This window comes from Bactrocera dorsalis, chromosome 2, assembly GCF_023373825.1.
Source record: "Bactrocera dorsalis isolate Fly_Bdor chromosome 2, ASM2337382v1, whole genome shotgun sequence".
Lineage (NCBI taxonomy): Eukaryota > Metazoa > Arthropoda > Insecta > Diptera > Tephritidae > Bactrocera > Bactrocera dorsalis.
The window spans coordinates 83113065-83129685 of record NC_064304.1 but is presented as its reverse complement, the minus strand read 5'-3'; the positions used below and the strand labels follow the sequence as shown (position 1 = coordinate 83129685).

Sequence of the window (16621 nt, the reverse complement as noted above, 5' to 3'; positions counted from 1 at the left end):
GACAGACGAACGGGCTTGGTCAAATTGACTCAGCCGGAACATGTCCATTTTTTTATAGACAGTAAGTAGTCCCAAGATCTTTGTAAATGTCAGCTTTCACATTTCCAAGAATTTTTTTAACAACGCTTTCAAAGGCACTCTAGGCTTCTATATCGGTTTCATTGAGCATTTCCTTAAATGTGTTTTCTTTCATTAGTTCTCTTATTTGCAGGCCCACAAATATGCCCTCCTTAATTTTTGCTTTTTAGAAATTTTTGTTTCAGATATAGGAACCCTCTTCCATTTCTGTCCATTGCCTTAACAAAATTGTTCACTAAACCCAATTTAATATGCAATGGTGGTAGTAACACCATTTGGGATCAACTAGAGATTTACTGGTAACGTTTTTTCCGGAGTGAGTGTCTGACATACTGGCCACTTTTCAGAGTGGTCACGTGAATTTGCTGAAAAGCCAGAAGTTACACGAAGGTAAATCAGCCGAAAGCGGTTGTTGCGGCACAATGTTAGTTGAAAATATGGCGAAATGATCACGAATAACCAATGCAGTATGAGATGGTGCATTATCTCACTTCTTTGTTCAATAAATTCAGACATAGTTCAATAAATCGAAGAATTCACTTTTAGAGTCTCACAAAACGACGAGTATCTCAAATACTAATGAATATTTTGACGTGAAACTTACAGAAAAAAAACTTTACCGATTCGAAAAACACTCGAAGTATAAATTAATTCAGCTTTCAACTTGATCACAGTAGTATTGTAAAATCTAAATCCGCAATTACAGAATATCTGTGGGTGATAGAAAAACTCTATTTTCAGATTTGACCTCAGGGTATCAAACTGCATTAGAAACACCTAAGAATTTTCATGTCACAAATTATGTGTCTGCCAGTGTCATTATATGTATGTACATACATACATACATACATTTATACTTTTACGGGTATTCGATGTTTCGTTCTGGGTGTTACAAACTTCGTGAGAAACTGAGCGCATACGAGTATAAAGTTTGCTCGGAGTATAAAGAGAAGAGCTGTTTGTTTGTTTACGATCACTAAGGAAGTTTGACAGTTAATTTCGTTTATATATGTATCATATATGTATATCGTATCTGATTCTAAAACTATGACATTTGTAGTAATGTGAATTAGAGAGAAACTTTCCCCATATGAGAATTGAAATTGTCTCTTTTGATCTAAAGGCATCAGCCAGTAAAGAAAACAAAAAACCAATTAGTTAACTATTTTTGTGGATAGTAATTGCATAAACAACAAAGTGAAAAAAGAAATCTGAAATAACGGACCCAAAAGGCACTTGACTTAAAGTAAATCAGAGAATAGCTTGCCTTGCAACATTTCTATGCAACAAAATTGTGACGAGAAAGTAATATATAGGCATAACCAATAACCGAAGACACCACCGAAGACACGAAAGAGCAACTCGGCAATCGACGCAAAAACACGCAACGCAAATCGTAGAAAGGAAAGTTCGTTGGAATAAAAAAGCTTGAAATGCAAAGCGACTAAAAACGGGAAAAACAGATGCGTCGAAAAAGCTAACTAGGCAAGTCAAATAAGGCGCTATCCGCTGCAAAGATTCGTTTTGCAAAATGCGTGAATGCGCGAAATTAATGACAGGCAAATGCACGGAGGAGCGCCGTGTGGCTACAAAAACAACGTCTAATGTTGCATGCAACATGTGTAATCTTCTGTTTTTATTTTGTCATTTCGTCTTTTACTCGTTTTTTGTTTGTTTGATTACTCAGAGGCAGCACCGGGTAGATGTTAATTTTTGTGATTTGTTGTTGCTGTCATTGTTGCGTTGCACGTTACACAGATGCGCTCACTCGGCTCACTGATGTAATGTGCCGATAATTAAAATCAGTGAGTGGCTGTCGGCTCGAGTCGCCCGTCTAAGCTCCAAACGCACGTTGCAAGGTGTGCGCGCGGCTTTCGCTTCTGCCACAAAATTTGCTGTCCACCTGTGCGACAGTGCTGCAGCGGTAATAGCAACAGCAGCAAAAGTAGCAATTTCAACAACCTGTGAACAAATGCTGCTCAGCGAGTGCGTGTGCAACAGACAGTAATTATTTTGCGCATTTTATTTGCCAATTTCTCTGTCACTAATCTACTGACCGGCGCAGCTTCTTCCTCCGTTATTTGGAAAAGGTTTTCTTTCCTAATTTTTTGCCAAACTTCAATGGTTTGCATAAGCTTAAGCAAAGAATAGTAAGACTTTGTTCATAATTTTAAAACTCTTAATTTACTCAAAATCTATGTCGTCCGCCTTAAAGTGATCCCTCTTGGCCCCAATACACTTGTGCCAACGTTCTCTCGAAACCTCCTAACAGTTGTTAAAGTCAATTTCCGGAATAGGTTTCAATACGCGTAACGATTCACGTTTAATGTCTTCAATTAACTCAAAACGGTTTCCCCGGAGCGGTCGTTTGAGCTTGCTGAGTAGCCAGAAGTCAAAAGGAGCTTAATCAGGCTAATATGATGGTTGTGGCAAGATATTGGTTCAAAATTTGACAAAAAGCATATGAGGAATTCATGCAGTATGCAACGTAATGCACCGTTAGCCTCTTTTTGTGAATGGCTACGCGCAAATGACGCATAAAACTCAAATAGTATTCTTTATTGACAGTTTGGCCGGTCGGATGGAATTCGGCATGCACCACTCGTCGATAATCGAAGAAAACTGTTATCATAACCTGCTTTGAGGAGTTTTTTTCGGCTTCAGCTTACCTTTACCGCGGTATTCGGTTGATTGATAGTCTGCTTCCGCGTCGTAAGCATCGCCAGTAATAATAGGTTTTATGACATCCTGAGAATGAGTCGGAAAGCATTGATTCACAGACGTTAACGCGACGTTGTAAAATGCTTATTGACTTTTGTCACAAAATATTTCGACGAATGGGTTTTCGCACGAAATTTAAATTAAAAAATCGAACTAGTTTTTGCCCACAGTATATTAATATATAGTACATATTTGAGGGTCAATCCTGAGACGCTATGATTTAAATTAACTTCAAGACGAGTGGAGTTCTTCTCATCTTCTTCACCATTTGTCTCAATCTAACCCTTTTCATAAAGGTATATCGAGAGGTGAATAAAAACGTCGATGAAACAACATGCATCCGTGGAGGTTTTTGTAGATGAGTCTCTAAGGTTTGTGATAGAACTATTCATTCAACAAATATTATTCCATGGCAATCCCAAAATTGAATCCCAAATTGATAGATCCTTATGTACTGTTATATTTTCGCCATATCGTATTTTGTTGAAAGTAGCACGGCATTAACTCTGCCTCGGATTCATCTGGAGAGGCCTCGTACTTGACCAATTCGTCTGCTTTTTCGTTGCTGAAAATGTTTCTGTGACCGGGAACCCAAATTTTGGATAAGTAGAGTTGACTTGTCAGCGTGCTTAATACCTTTCACATTTGTTGATTGCGCTGGAATTAATTTTTGGCGACGACAAGGCTAGCAATGCCGCCTGGCTATCTGTGTAGATCGTAGCTTTCTGTATTGTGCAGAAGAGCTCCTCAGGCCTTCTCTATTTCTAGTACTACCGCTTGGAAAATACTAGCTGAGTTTGGTGGACGGATAGAGAATAGAGATATCAAGATCGATGCAATCGTCCCTACTCCGCTTACCATTTTGAACCCTTCGGTATAAACTGAGATAGCATTCTTTTTTTCCAACAAAACCTCTTCTCCATCCACATCTAATGTTATAGATCCATCTCAGCTTAAAGTCACAATTAAAACCCAACCTTGAGGGGATTACGAGTACTCTGATTTATCTACATTTGTTTTGAACTGTTTCAGAATATCATTATGTTCACAACTCTTCCTGCTCCAAAATATTGTTATTGACGGCCGTATATATTTTGCTATAGGGACATAGAAGTTGTAGTACCACCGAGTGAGGGAAGATGAAATTGAGATATTTTTGTTTATTCGTGCATAGCATCAGCTCCGTCTGACTACGGTTACACCTAGTCAGTTGTTCTCGATCCATAGGTGTAGGCGTGTCTTTCTATATCGCATTGATTGTAGAGGAGAACAGCCCTCTTACCATAAATGTTGATGTACACTTGTGTAAAGGCCTAAACACACATCTTCCTAATTATCTCTTTTTTTAAGAATGAGTAGAGCGAAGGTTAAGACAGGTATTTTTTATGTTTTGGTTCATTTACGGTGCAGATTCGTGCGCCAAAGGCCACAAAGGTTCGTCGATTGTAGACCGGAATCCCCCATGCTTAGAGAGAAACAGATTTCATGCGCCTACAGATATCATACGTAAGAAAAGATTTGTTGAAACCCTCGTCTAGAATTCCTCTATTAGATTATGTAATGAGTTACCACATTAGAAAGAAATATTATATTTATTTTTGATAGAGTTGTCGCCTTGGTAGACTTGCTGATATTTTCCTTGTGCCTCTACCCTACGGCAAATGCGTAACCATTTGCTGATTGCAACTAGTCAGGTGCGCGTTTTTGTCAAGAATGTTCGATTCCGCAAACAATTTTTATTTTCAACCATTTTTGTTTGTTGCTGTTTGTGTTGTCTTAGTCTGTCGTGCGATGTACTCCTTTCACCTTTAGTTCGTGTTCTTTTCACGGATATTTTCCTGCGTTTTATCAGAGACTCTTCGCGGTTCTTTCTTCACCGCCACAATCATAAAGTCGCACTGTCAGTATTTTTTAGTGTCTATTTTGTTGAAAACGTAGCTGCGATTCAAATGCTGCCTTATTGTTGCTTATACGGCAAATTTATTGCGCGTGCGCAAAGCACTCGGTCGCACACGCACACAACAAGGCGGCAGCGGCAGCAGCAGCAACAGTTGGCCACCGTTAGCAGTTGCGTTCGGTAATTGCCTGACTTTTGTGTTGTTTTTGTAAGCTTGCCTATCGCTAGGCAATTACCAACTTGCCGCCTGCTTTGTTGTTGCTCACTGCTGTTTTGTCTGTCTGTTTGAAGGCATGTTTTTGTTGTAGCATTCACAGCTAGTTATGCAAATATGCGTTGACTAATTAAAAATTTGCATGTTATTGTTGTTGTTGTTGTTGCGAATTTCCATTTTATGCGTAAAGAGGTTTTCTCGGCTCGCCCGATATTGTTGTTGCCGCTGTTGCCACTAATGCCATTTTACGACCAGTTGGTCGCATATGGAGTCACTGCACGGCACGGCCCGGGGTTCGGTGTGCACAGCAACGTACAAAATTCGAACGTGTGAATCGGTGTAAAAATGCAAAAAATTGCTGTTAACACCAAAAGTGGGTATCAAATTTATGATCGGCATTTGGCAACGTGCCTCATAACAGTTTGTAAAAGTTGCAATTTATCAAGATAATAATTTGTGCGATAAGGCGGTGCCGTTAATTAAGTTTAGAGTGGAAATTTGCACAACAACAACACAAAATAGGCACAACTGTTAGCGATTGTTAGAAGAAGAGCTCACCAAAATAATTTTGAATGATTTCAGAAATACTTAATACAATCATCACACGAAGTTTCGACGCGGTACGTTACTCCGTTTCCACAGAAAATACCTTCGAATTGTCCAAACACTGCTGCCATGCCTTAGATCGAAGTGTGTTCTGTCAGCGAATTTCTACGTTTAGCCTCAACCGACTTTAGTTTCGGGTAACTCTGATGAAAAAGTTTTTTTTTTTTGTTTCAATATCTTTTTATTTATTGAATCTGCTTTTTGTTTTGAAAGCCTAGCAATAAGTAATAAAATCTTAAACCTATTTAAAAATTAGACACGCTCAAGCAAGTGATTGAGCTGTTTTGGTGATACATTGCTCCTCAGTACGCGGGCATATCTCTTCTTTTAAGGCGTGTTTGATCGCAGGAATGTACCAAAGCATTAGCCAAAGGGTTTGGGTGATCACGGAGTTTAGATATATATTTAATTCTGCTGTCTGCTACTTCTTTCCGTACCATTGAAATACCAAGGTCTTTTTGGATATTTTCATTACGCATGTACCATGGTGAACACATGATTGATCTAAGCATTTTTGATTGGAACCTTTGTATTATGTCTATATTAGTTGCATAGGCCGTACCCCACAGTTGAATGCCATACATCCAAATCGGCTTTATGACCGCATTATATAAAAGCACTTTGTTGTCTAGGCTAAGTTTGGAGTTTTTATTTAATAGCCAATTTAAATTTGCAGCTCTTATCTTCATGCAAGTTATTTTACTAGATATATGTTTTTTCCACGTAAGTCTTCTATCTAGGTGAATACCAAGATAAGTTACTTCATTCGCTTGGGGTACTAAAATATTGTTAATTTTTACTGCCGGACACATTTTTGGTCTAAGCGAAAATGTAACATGCTTACACTTTTGTTCATTTACATTTATACGCCAATTGGCTAGCCATTCTTCGACAAACCTTAAGTGCTCGGCTAATATTCTTGATGCTATTATGTGGCATTTGTTACGGCTCACTATAGCTGTGTCGTCCGCAAAAGTAGAAGTAAATACATTGTTAGCTATTGGAAGATCTGCTGTATATATGATGTATAGTGTTGGGCCTAGAACACTGCCCTGGGGTACACCAGCCCTTATCTGTCTTTTATCAGATATGAAATCTCCCACTTTTACGATAAATTTTCTATTTTTTAAATAAGATTCCAATGTTTTATATAATTCTGAAGGTAGAATGTTTTTAATCTTGTATAAAAGGAAATGAAAAAGTTGGCTGAGAGACGAATCCTCTGCGAGCTACACTCGATATTGTTTTAATAAAAGAGTGTGAAAGCAAAAGCTCAGCCCAAATTAATGTTCTACAGAATAAAAAACATGAATGCCATTCATACGGCAGTCGCGGTTAAGGGGGTCTATAACTAGTTATATTTGTGTGATTATTTTATAATTTGAATGTTTATTTAAGAAAAACATTTAGAACAGTGCTGGAAGCTGTAACATTGTACCATATTTCTGGAAGATTGCATCTCAAAAAACTGCGGCTAAGAATTAAAGAGGCTAATATTTGATATGATGTCCTATGAACAGGAATCGATGAGGGTCCATTGACTGGAACAGACGGATGATTCAAAACTTACCAGCCAGTACTTATCAAATACATAGGTTTTAGTCGGTCTTGCAACATGAGGCTGAGGATTGGCATGATAAAAAAATATTAGCTCGTGTCTAATTCCAAATTGCGGGAATTTTTTGGTTATCGTGTGCTTCAATTTGAGTTGTTGTCGATGGCGTTTCCCATTAACGCGGTCTTAATAGCTCATAGGCTACAGCACCTTCTTCTGATCCGACCAAACTCAGAGTAATTCCTTTGAGGTCATGGATATTTAACTTTGCCGTCGAGTTAGCTGCTTTGTCAGGTTTCACATATGTTTTTCATCTCGGTACCTTATTTCCTTGCTTTTCAATGCATTCGGCTGGTTTTAAACATTTTGAAAGGGCTGCGTGACTAACTCTAAAAAATTCCGCGAGCTCTTCATGGTATTTAAAAACAAAATCACCACAGAAGAGTATACTCTGCAACTGTAAACACCATATGAGTCCTTCATCATTTCTTTCTTTTGTAGTCTAGGCAGACAAATTTCACTCATCATTATACTAATAACTAGAAGGATGAATCAACTGCCGGACACTTTTATTCTTTCATCCATATCACATACATATATAAAAATCGATTAACTGTTTAATCGATGACAGGACATCTATTATTTAGTCGCAGCTCAACATATTTTCATTCAACTGATACATAGTTGGTAGTAACAAAGGTTATTTTTAACCACTTGATACCGTTGCTACTCTTTACCCTTCCTCTTTATTCTCCTTTTCTTTCTAAAAATTTTTAAACTTTCTTTTTCAATACTTGGTTGTGTTTTCTAAAATAACTTTGTAGTGCCAATAGTTCTTGCTTTACTTTACCCTCAAACCTCTTAACCCTACCAAAAGGATTTCTTGATATCAATATCACTGCCAATAACAATAGCAATTAATATATATTGCCTTGCGTATTTCAAGTCACTTAATGATAAACAAGTTCCTCTATTATTATATTTATAAAAAGCGGCTAGTATTTTCCGCATTGACGTCATTATTTAGCCTAATTAAAACAATAAGAATGCAGAGCAAATGTCTAAATTTATCACTTTCTATAATTATGATATGCTGATGCGCCGCAAAAATTGTCGACAAAAGAAGCGAGCAGAGCTTTGACGCAGAATAACCGCGGCTATACATTATTATTAGATTATAAGGCGTCACACAATCTGCTTTGAGACTTGCGTCATGACGTCATTGACATAAGCGAGAAAAAGTGATGACATACAAGTATTTGCCAACCAACAAGTCAAAGCTTTTAGAAAGGTATTTTTTCTATCGACTGTCACTAGAGGAGAGAATAGGAAGAGCAAGTGGGCACAAAATAGCGATTAATTCTTAATAACTGACCTTAAGTGTGAAAAGCAGCGTGTAGCAATGATGCGTGATGATGATAGGGATGACAGATTCGCTAGCTGACTGAAGCGACGAGCACTTGGTAAAGAGTACTGATAGATAATAAGCACAATTTCTCGTATTTGGGTGGCATCCCAGCGTTTCCATACATATGTACATGCAGAGATAGCAATGTAAATAAAAACCTTTCAATAATTAAGGAAGAACTGAGATCGCGCACAGCCAAACATTTTTTCGTCTCGCAATTTGCATTACTCGTATAGGTTATACACATACATACGTACTCGTATGCATGTATATTAAGTTTAGTGAAAGATTAATAACATTTGTTGTACGTAGATGCTGTTAATTTAAGCGCAAACTTTTAATAAATAGATATTGTTTTAATTGCCTTAAGAAAATGCGACGCTATTGTTCTCATATTATTAGCTGTATTACTTTGTACAACAAGTTTGTTGTTGACATTGCGCTCCATGTCATCTAATATTTACAACTTGACAGTAATATTTTGAGAATTGTTTGCTGTTGTTGAAGTATGTTTGTATGTTACTGACCTTTGAGTGTTTAGTAACAGTGTTCCCTCCTCATCCATTAATAGTAATATTTTCATAATGACAAATTGTATGCTTTCTGAACCTCCATAACCGTATCGTGAGGGGAAGTCTCATGCATAGTCTTTCGTGTGAGACTCTATATTTATCAGCAATGATTGCTTTACGTTATTTGGAGAGCAGGCAGCTAGATTGTTGAGAGCATTCAAGCAAATATTCGAGAGAATTCATTCGTCTAAATTCTATAGACTTTGTTTAACGCCGCAGTTAGACGATCAAGAATTTGCTTTGAAGTTGAACACGCAAACTATATTTGCCAAAATTGATTTGAGTTGACAGCCGTGACGTAAGCTGCAAACAATAATATGATAAGCAATGATAGTTTCAAATTGCCGTCGTCATGGATAGATCTACATACATATGTATGTATATTTGAATATCAGCCCAGGAATATAACGAAATATTATGTGATCAGCTGTTTTAGCTTGATCGTCAAGTTGTCCCAGGACTTGAGTGGAAAAAGTGGAATAAAGACGTCGTTCAAGACGTTATGAAAGGGTTTATTCGAAAGCTAACCTTTCTGAAAAAATATTTCTGATATATCCATTTAATAGTGCTTTCACCATATTTTTAATTTATGAATGGTTTTTACTATCCTATCTTCTAAGTTGGTTCAAACGGGACAAAATATGCTAAATTTTACTAAAATCGGTTCAGTAGTTTAGGCATCCATCGTGGATAAACAACAGTACACGTAATTTTTATATATAAAGATATATTATAAAAATTTTAAACCAACACCTTTGTTGAGTTATCAGGTTTTTACGATTTGTTTTCTAAACTTTGAGCCACTTGGAAGCCCAAGATAATTTGATAAGAATTAATATAAATTCCAAAACAAAAATAACAACGCGATTTAAGTGATCAATTACTAAACTTTTGGGAGCGTAATAATAGATAAGCACACCGGAGAATCTCTACTACGGCTTTCAAATGGTTTGTATTTACTTCTGTCTCAAGCGTTAGAGAACAAGTGTACTCCAAGAATTCGCACACTAAAAGCTCGTGCAATCGTACTCAAAGTATTTTTGGACTGTATTGTAGTGATGTTATTTAATGCAAAAATAATTTCTCACCCTGACTACGCACCTTTGGCAGTGACAAGAGTTTCGTTATTATTTTAGTACGCAGACCGCTGTTGTTATCACACGCTCGAACTGACCGATTGCTGAAAATAATTTCTTTGTGCGTCGCTTTTATTAATTTTCCAAAAATGTCTGTCACCCAAATCCTGCTGGCCACGCTGCTGGGACTACTGGGGTATGCGGTCTACTGGCTACGTCAACATTTCATGTATTGGGAGGTGCGTGGCATTGCCTGTGAGAAACCAAGTTATTTACTCGGCAATTTAAATGGCATACGCTCGTCACGTTCATTTGTGGAGATATGGCTGAACACTTACAAAAAATTTAAGGGAACTGGCCCATTTTGTGGTTTCTTTTGGTTTCAACGCCCTGCGGCTTTCATTCTGGATACAAAATTGGCCAAAGCCATACTTATTAAGGATTTTAATAATTTTGTTGATCGCGGCTTCTACACAAATGTGGAGGATGATCCGCTCACCGGAACACTACTTCTCTTGGAGGGACACAGATGGCGTGTAATGCGCAATAAGCTATCGCCCACCTTCACATCCGGTAAAATGAAGTATATGTTCCCGACTGTCTGCCGCGTAGGTGAGGAGTTTGTGCACGTTGTGGCGGAGGCTATAGAGAAGGAGCCGATTTTGGAGGTAGGTGATTATTTGGCGCGTTTCACCACCGACGTTATCGGCACTTGTGCATTCGGTATTGAAGTGAATAGTTTGAACAATCCCAGCGATGAATTCCGACACATGGGCAAACGTGTCTTCACTGATTTGCGTCACGGAAAAATCGGTTTGGCGTTGCTGAATAGTTTCCCGAAATTGTGTCGAAGACTACATATTAAAAGTACACCCGATCATATCACTGAATTCTACATGGGTCTTGTGCACGAAAATATCGCCTACCGTGAGAAGAATAATATTCGTTGCAACGATTTCTTTGACATGCTGCTGGAATTGAAAAACAATAAATTGTTGAAATCCGAAGACGGTCAAGACATAAGCATTTCTGTTGAAGAATTAGCTGCCCAGGCGTTTGTATTTCTCGTTGCTGGCTTCGAGACATCGTCGACTACCATGAGCTTCGCATTGTACGAACTGGCACAACGTGAAGATATACAACAGCGTGTGCGTGACGAAGTCATTGAAGTTCTGGAGAAACACAAGGGCGAATTCACTTATGAATGCATGAAAGAAATGGTCTATTTGGACCAAGTCATTTCCGGTAAGATCAAACTACAATACTTAGCTATATGAAATATTATTAAAGTAGATTCTATTATTGTACATAGAAACACTTCGGCTCTATACTGTGCTTCCCGTGTTAAATCGTGAGTGTATGGAGGAGTATCCAGTGCCGGGTAACCCGAAATTTGTCATCGCCAAGGGTATGCAAGTCCTCATACCGAGCGCTGCTTATCATCGTGATGCTGATATTTATCCCAATCCCGACACTTTCGACCCCGATAATTTTACATCCGAGAAGGTGGCTCAGCGTGATAGTATCGAATGGCTGCCCTTCGGCGAGGGACCACGCAATTGTATTGGCATGCGCTTTGGTCAAATGCAAGCTCGTATTGGCTTAGCTCTGCTCTTGAAGAACTTCAAGTTTTCTATGTGTGAGAAAACTCCGATTCCGATGACATTTGACAAGAAAAACTTTTTGGTGCAGCCTGAGCATCCCATTTATCTGTACGTTGAGAAAGTATGAGCAGAAAGTTACAATCTTAAAACGAATTTACAAATAGTATTGCTGATTAATATTTTTATGGGATCGTTTCTAAAATAATAAAGTGTTTAAATATTCTTAATCGTATTTTAACGAAACGTACGTCTGTAATATTTGCAAGTAAGATGATGAGAGTCCAAATGGCGTTCCATGGTAGGCTTGGTAAATTTTTGGACTGTATTGTAGTGATGTAATAATAATTCTAAGGTAAGGTTACGAAATCTGACGAAAAGTGGCTGGAACTACAGTCAATATCGAATTAGTGAACTAAGAAGTGATTGTAAAAAGATTCATTCGTCTGATATACATATGTATGTACATATATTTGTAATATCTGGGGAGCAAAATTAGTACCTATACTTAATACATATCAAAGTCACCTCTAGTAAATTAGAAAACTTGCATACTTTTAGGAATGCGAAAATTAGATCCTACATTTTATACTGCTATCTAATGCGTTATCGGTATAAGCAGATTATAATGTCAGTACTTTACCCCATCCAAAACCAAAATAACTATTGTTTTCTCCGATAAGAAAAGTCAGTGTTTAAAGCCGAAGAGTCAAAAAGCTCAGAATGAATATAGCTTTGAAGAGGAAGACAATAGAGAAGTCCTCGAACTAATGGGACAAAGTTATACAGCGCATTAAAAAGATAAGTCTATTCTTTCGTCCACGGAACCTCCCCAATTCCATGGAAGAGTAAGATCTGAGAACGTACTATTCGGCGAGGTTGATATAACCGCGTAGCATAACTAATAATATAATAATAACCGTCTATCGTCCAAACGTGATGCTTTTGAAGCTTGATTCACTCCGCCAATATTAAAAATATAACTGAAAAAAACGAACATTGAGGTTCCAGAGTTTTCCAAAATGATTGGAAGGCTGTAAAAAAATGAAAAATAACAACTTGATGAAATCCAAAGATGGTCAGAATATGAGCATTACCGCTGCATTCTTAAGAGCCGGTTTCGAGAACTCATCGAATTGGCACTACATGAGGATATACACGAACGTGTGCGTCAGGAAATTTTAGAGGTGCTCGAGCGCCTTGATGGAGAGTACACCTATGAAGGTATGAGCGAAATAGTTCACCTTAACCAAATCATATCGGGTTAGTTTGAATACACATAGTATATGTGATAAGTGCTTGCGTGGAGGGCATGGAGGTCTATCCGGTGGCGGACCATACGGTGAGAATACTGATAACTGTTGCTACCCTGGATCGCGATTCCGTGTGGGGGATTTATTACGTATATCTCAAGAGACATTGATAGGTTGTGCCTTAACGATCTATATACTTTTTAAAACAGAGACTGGGGTTTTGCGATAGTTATAAACGATTGTAACGATTGATGAGTCACATTTTGCGACGTTTGATTATACTATGTATTTTCGGCTAGAATCTGTGTCATTCACCTGGGGAAGCTAGAAATTGTGCAGAGTCATGCATAAATAGTGATAGAAAGGCTTGCTTTTTGTTTACAAATACATATTCTTATGTAATAATAAATATAAAAGTAAATAACAGTATTATCACAAAAACAATAAGAAACAGCATATGAACATATAAAAGAATTTTGACTGAGTTGCTTTGATATAAAATGCGGTAATTGAGATTACAGTTGATAAGAGCACGCGTCTTAAAAAGCGTACACTCGTAGACGAAAAGTAAATAATAAAACAGTAATAACGTTTAGAAATATTTCATAGAAATTACAAGTCATCAACACTACGAGTATTACCAACAGTCCACTTCGGCGATAAGCAGAAACATACATGCTTACATGAAATGAAGCCAAAATGCTTATCTTTCAATAATGTGAATATTATGCATCCTTAACCCTCGACTACAATCATACGACGTTCACCTGACCTTAATATACGTACACATATATATGCAATATGATACTGTTTTGACTTGAAGGTTCTAAATGGAGTATAATAAACTAATACAGAATCAATAAATTTTGAAACATTACTATATGACAAGTGAGATTATGATTTAGTATTAGACGAGTGGCGTTAACTTTGAGAACACCACTTAGAATATACTATATAATTTTTCGGTTTCGAATTGAAAGACAGACGGATACGAGTTATAGGTTTTGCATAGAGCAAAATAGACTTAAGATCGCGGCGCAAGCCTGTCTATTTATCTATAGGTTATGCATTATAATGAATGTGATGCATTGAGGGTTAAGTCAAAATGCTTTTCAATATTATTTCTTTTATCAGTTTGTTGAACACGTTTTATAACATTTACGATGGTATGCATATACAGAAGTACTTATTTGTAGGCCAAAAATATCCACAGTTAAATCAATTCTTACTTTCACAAAAATTTTGCAACTCATCTATCAGTTTAGGCTGATAGCTTTCTTCGAGTGGTTTCCAAACGTTTGAGAGTCCGATTTGTATTGATAATTATAACCAGTATATTTAACAACTTATACTATCTTAAACTAATTTTAATATTTAGTATGACCCCCCTTAGCTTCAACTACGAGCCTAGTGCGATTTTTCTTGGAACTGACCACCTTTTGTAGGTCATATTCCAAAGGAATTTTATGCCACTCTTCCAGAACTGCTGCTTTTAAGGCGGCGCGGTTTTTGGGCTGCCTTTTTGCCACTTTTTTCTTCAGATAAACCCACAAATTTCCAATGGAGCTCATGTCGGGGCTCTGAGGAGGTGTATCTATGAACTCCTTCTGTTTGGGGTCATTGTCCTGATAAAATTTAAATTTTGGCTTATTATCGACAATAAAGCCAAATTTTTCCGCACTTTACCTCAAATTTCAATAAACGCAAGCTCTCCCACTCCCTTGCTGCTAATGCATCCCCAAACCATCACCGACAATTTGCCAAATTTCACTGTCGGAATGATGTTGCGCCAATCTAAAGCTGTTAACGGCTTGCGCCATACTCTAGTTGGTCCATCATTGTGGTACAGCATTATTTAGGTATCGTCACAGAATATGACGTCATCCCAATAGTTGTCCGGCTTGATGCTCATGTTGACAGCAAAAGTTAAGCGCTTTTCAACATTTACTTTCGAAAGCAGCGGTTTTTTACGCGCAACTCTTGAAAAGTATTTATTTCGCAAAATTAGTTGGCGGACGGTTTCATGTGAAACGACCGTGCCACACTCTTCTTCCAACTCCTTGGCAAGGGTTCTGGTCGAAATTTGGGGGTTTTGACGGACCGTACGCACGATAAGGCGGTCGCCCGCTCGTCAATCTTCTTCTTTCGACTACTTCAACACTTAGCTTCCAGTCTGTCTTCATTTTCGGCTCGATTTAAAACATTATAAATTGTTTTTCGCGATACACGAAACATCTCCACTAGCTCAGCTACAGATTTTATAATTTGGTGATTATAATAAATCAATTGGGTAACGTCAAAAGTCAATCTAGCTCCAGGTATGTTAAATAATTTTAAAAGCTTTTTGACACGTGTGCAGAAAGATTTCGTAATTAAATGAAAAGGAATGCAAACATAGCGCATAGTGCAGAAGCATAGATAACGGTAAAGTACCGTGTTTTCTTCAAATAGAACAAAACAGAATCGAAAACTAAAGTGTGTAAAGAGTTTCTTGACAGTGTCAAAAATGTGTAAACTCATATTTTGTTGTTTTTCCCTCTCTTTGCATTGTTTCTATTTTTGTGCATACTAATTTAAAATTTGCTAAATAATAGTCCTGCATTAAAAAATACTGAAAAAGAATAACTAAAGGCGTTACTTTTGCATGCAAAGTCAAAAAATATGTTTTTTTTTTCAGTGTGTAAAGAGTTTGTTAACATACTGTAGGTTTAAAGGGAACTTAGAAAATAATTTCATAGTCAAATATGCGGGCGGAAATCATTTTATCGGGTATTCGAGGACTAGAGCAATATCGAAACCGATTTTGTTGAACGCATTTTCCTGGTAATAATGTGATCTGATGTCAAAATTGCGGTCTGGACTTCCCTAGCCCCTATATACAAGTATGTACTTATATCATCATCTTTCGGCGTTAAATCTCCTTGTAAGTTTGGCTGTTGCACACGCGACCTTCAGTGATATCGGTGATTTCCAGTTTCTTTTCATTTTTTCATGCCAATCTTCTTCATATCTACCTCGAGCATGTCAATCCATCTTGACCATAATCTCTCCCTTTCTTTAGTGGTGCCTCAACAATTTTCTTCTGCGCTATATTGTCTTAATCGCTGCGCTTTGGTAAAGCTTATTCATATTTATAAGTCGGTTTTGTTCTTTTCAAGTAGAATTCTGGATTGGATTCTGCTCCGTAGCATAATACCGATTGAATGACTATTTTACATTGCCTATTCAATTATTTTTATTTGAAGAGTTTGATTTGGGACGCGTACACCATATTGGCGGTTTGTATTTTCTCTTCGATACTCAGGCTTAATCAGTTATCCCTACTCAATTCGAATTAGTAAGTAAACGTTTTCACGAATATAGGAATGGATGGGCCAGAAATATCAGTCAAATTCCTTCTACACAAAATCCTAAGCGCACTCATGGCAACCGATTTTTATATAGTATTTATAAATCAGTAAAACAAGTTCACCTTAATACTAGAGACTAGTATTTCAGAATAGATTAAGAAGTATGTTTCCTCTCACTTGGCTTCTATTATTGATGAGTTTCGAGGATATGATTGCCATGCGGTGGCCAAACACTGAATCCACAAAGCAAAGTACCTTTTGTTTCCGAAGGAAAAAAGCCGAGATATAAC

The 16621-nt window shown here is 37.4% G+C and overlaps 1 protein-coding gene across 1 annotated transcript; it reads left to right on the top strand.

Moving 5' to 3' along the window:
* The first annotated feature begins 9995 nt into the window (after window positions 1-9995).
* Window positions 9996-11974, top strand: LOC125776206 (probable cytochrome P450 6a21). Its single transcript, XM_049447194.1, has 2 exons — window positions 9996-11372; window positions 11440-11974. Exons 1-2 carry the CDS (start codon window positions 10277-10279, stop codon window positions 11856-11858), a joined length of 1515 nt encoding a protein of 504 aa, XP_049303151.1. The 5' UTR covers window positions 9996-10276; the 3' UTR covers window positions 11859-11974.
* Window positions 11975-16621: the final 4647 nt, after the last annotated feature.

Excerpts from the sequence above, each read along its gene's own strand:
- LOC125776206 (XM_049447194.1), top strand. The coding sequence starts at position 10,277 with ATGTCTGTCACCCAAATCCTGCTGGCCACGCTGCTGGGACTACTGGGG. Across the intron at positions 11,373-11,439 it reads TTTGGACCAAGTCATTTCCG|AAACACTTCGGCTCTATACT; the intron begins GTAAGATCAAAC and ends TATTGTACATAG.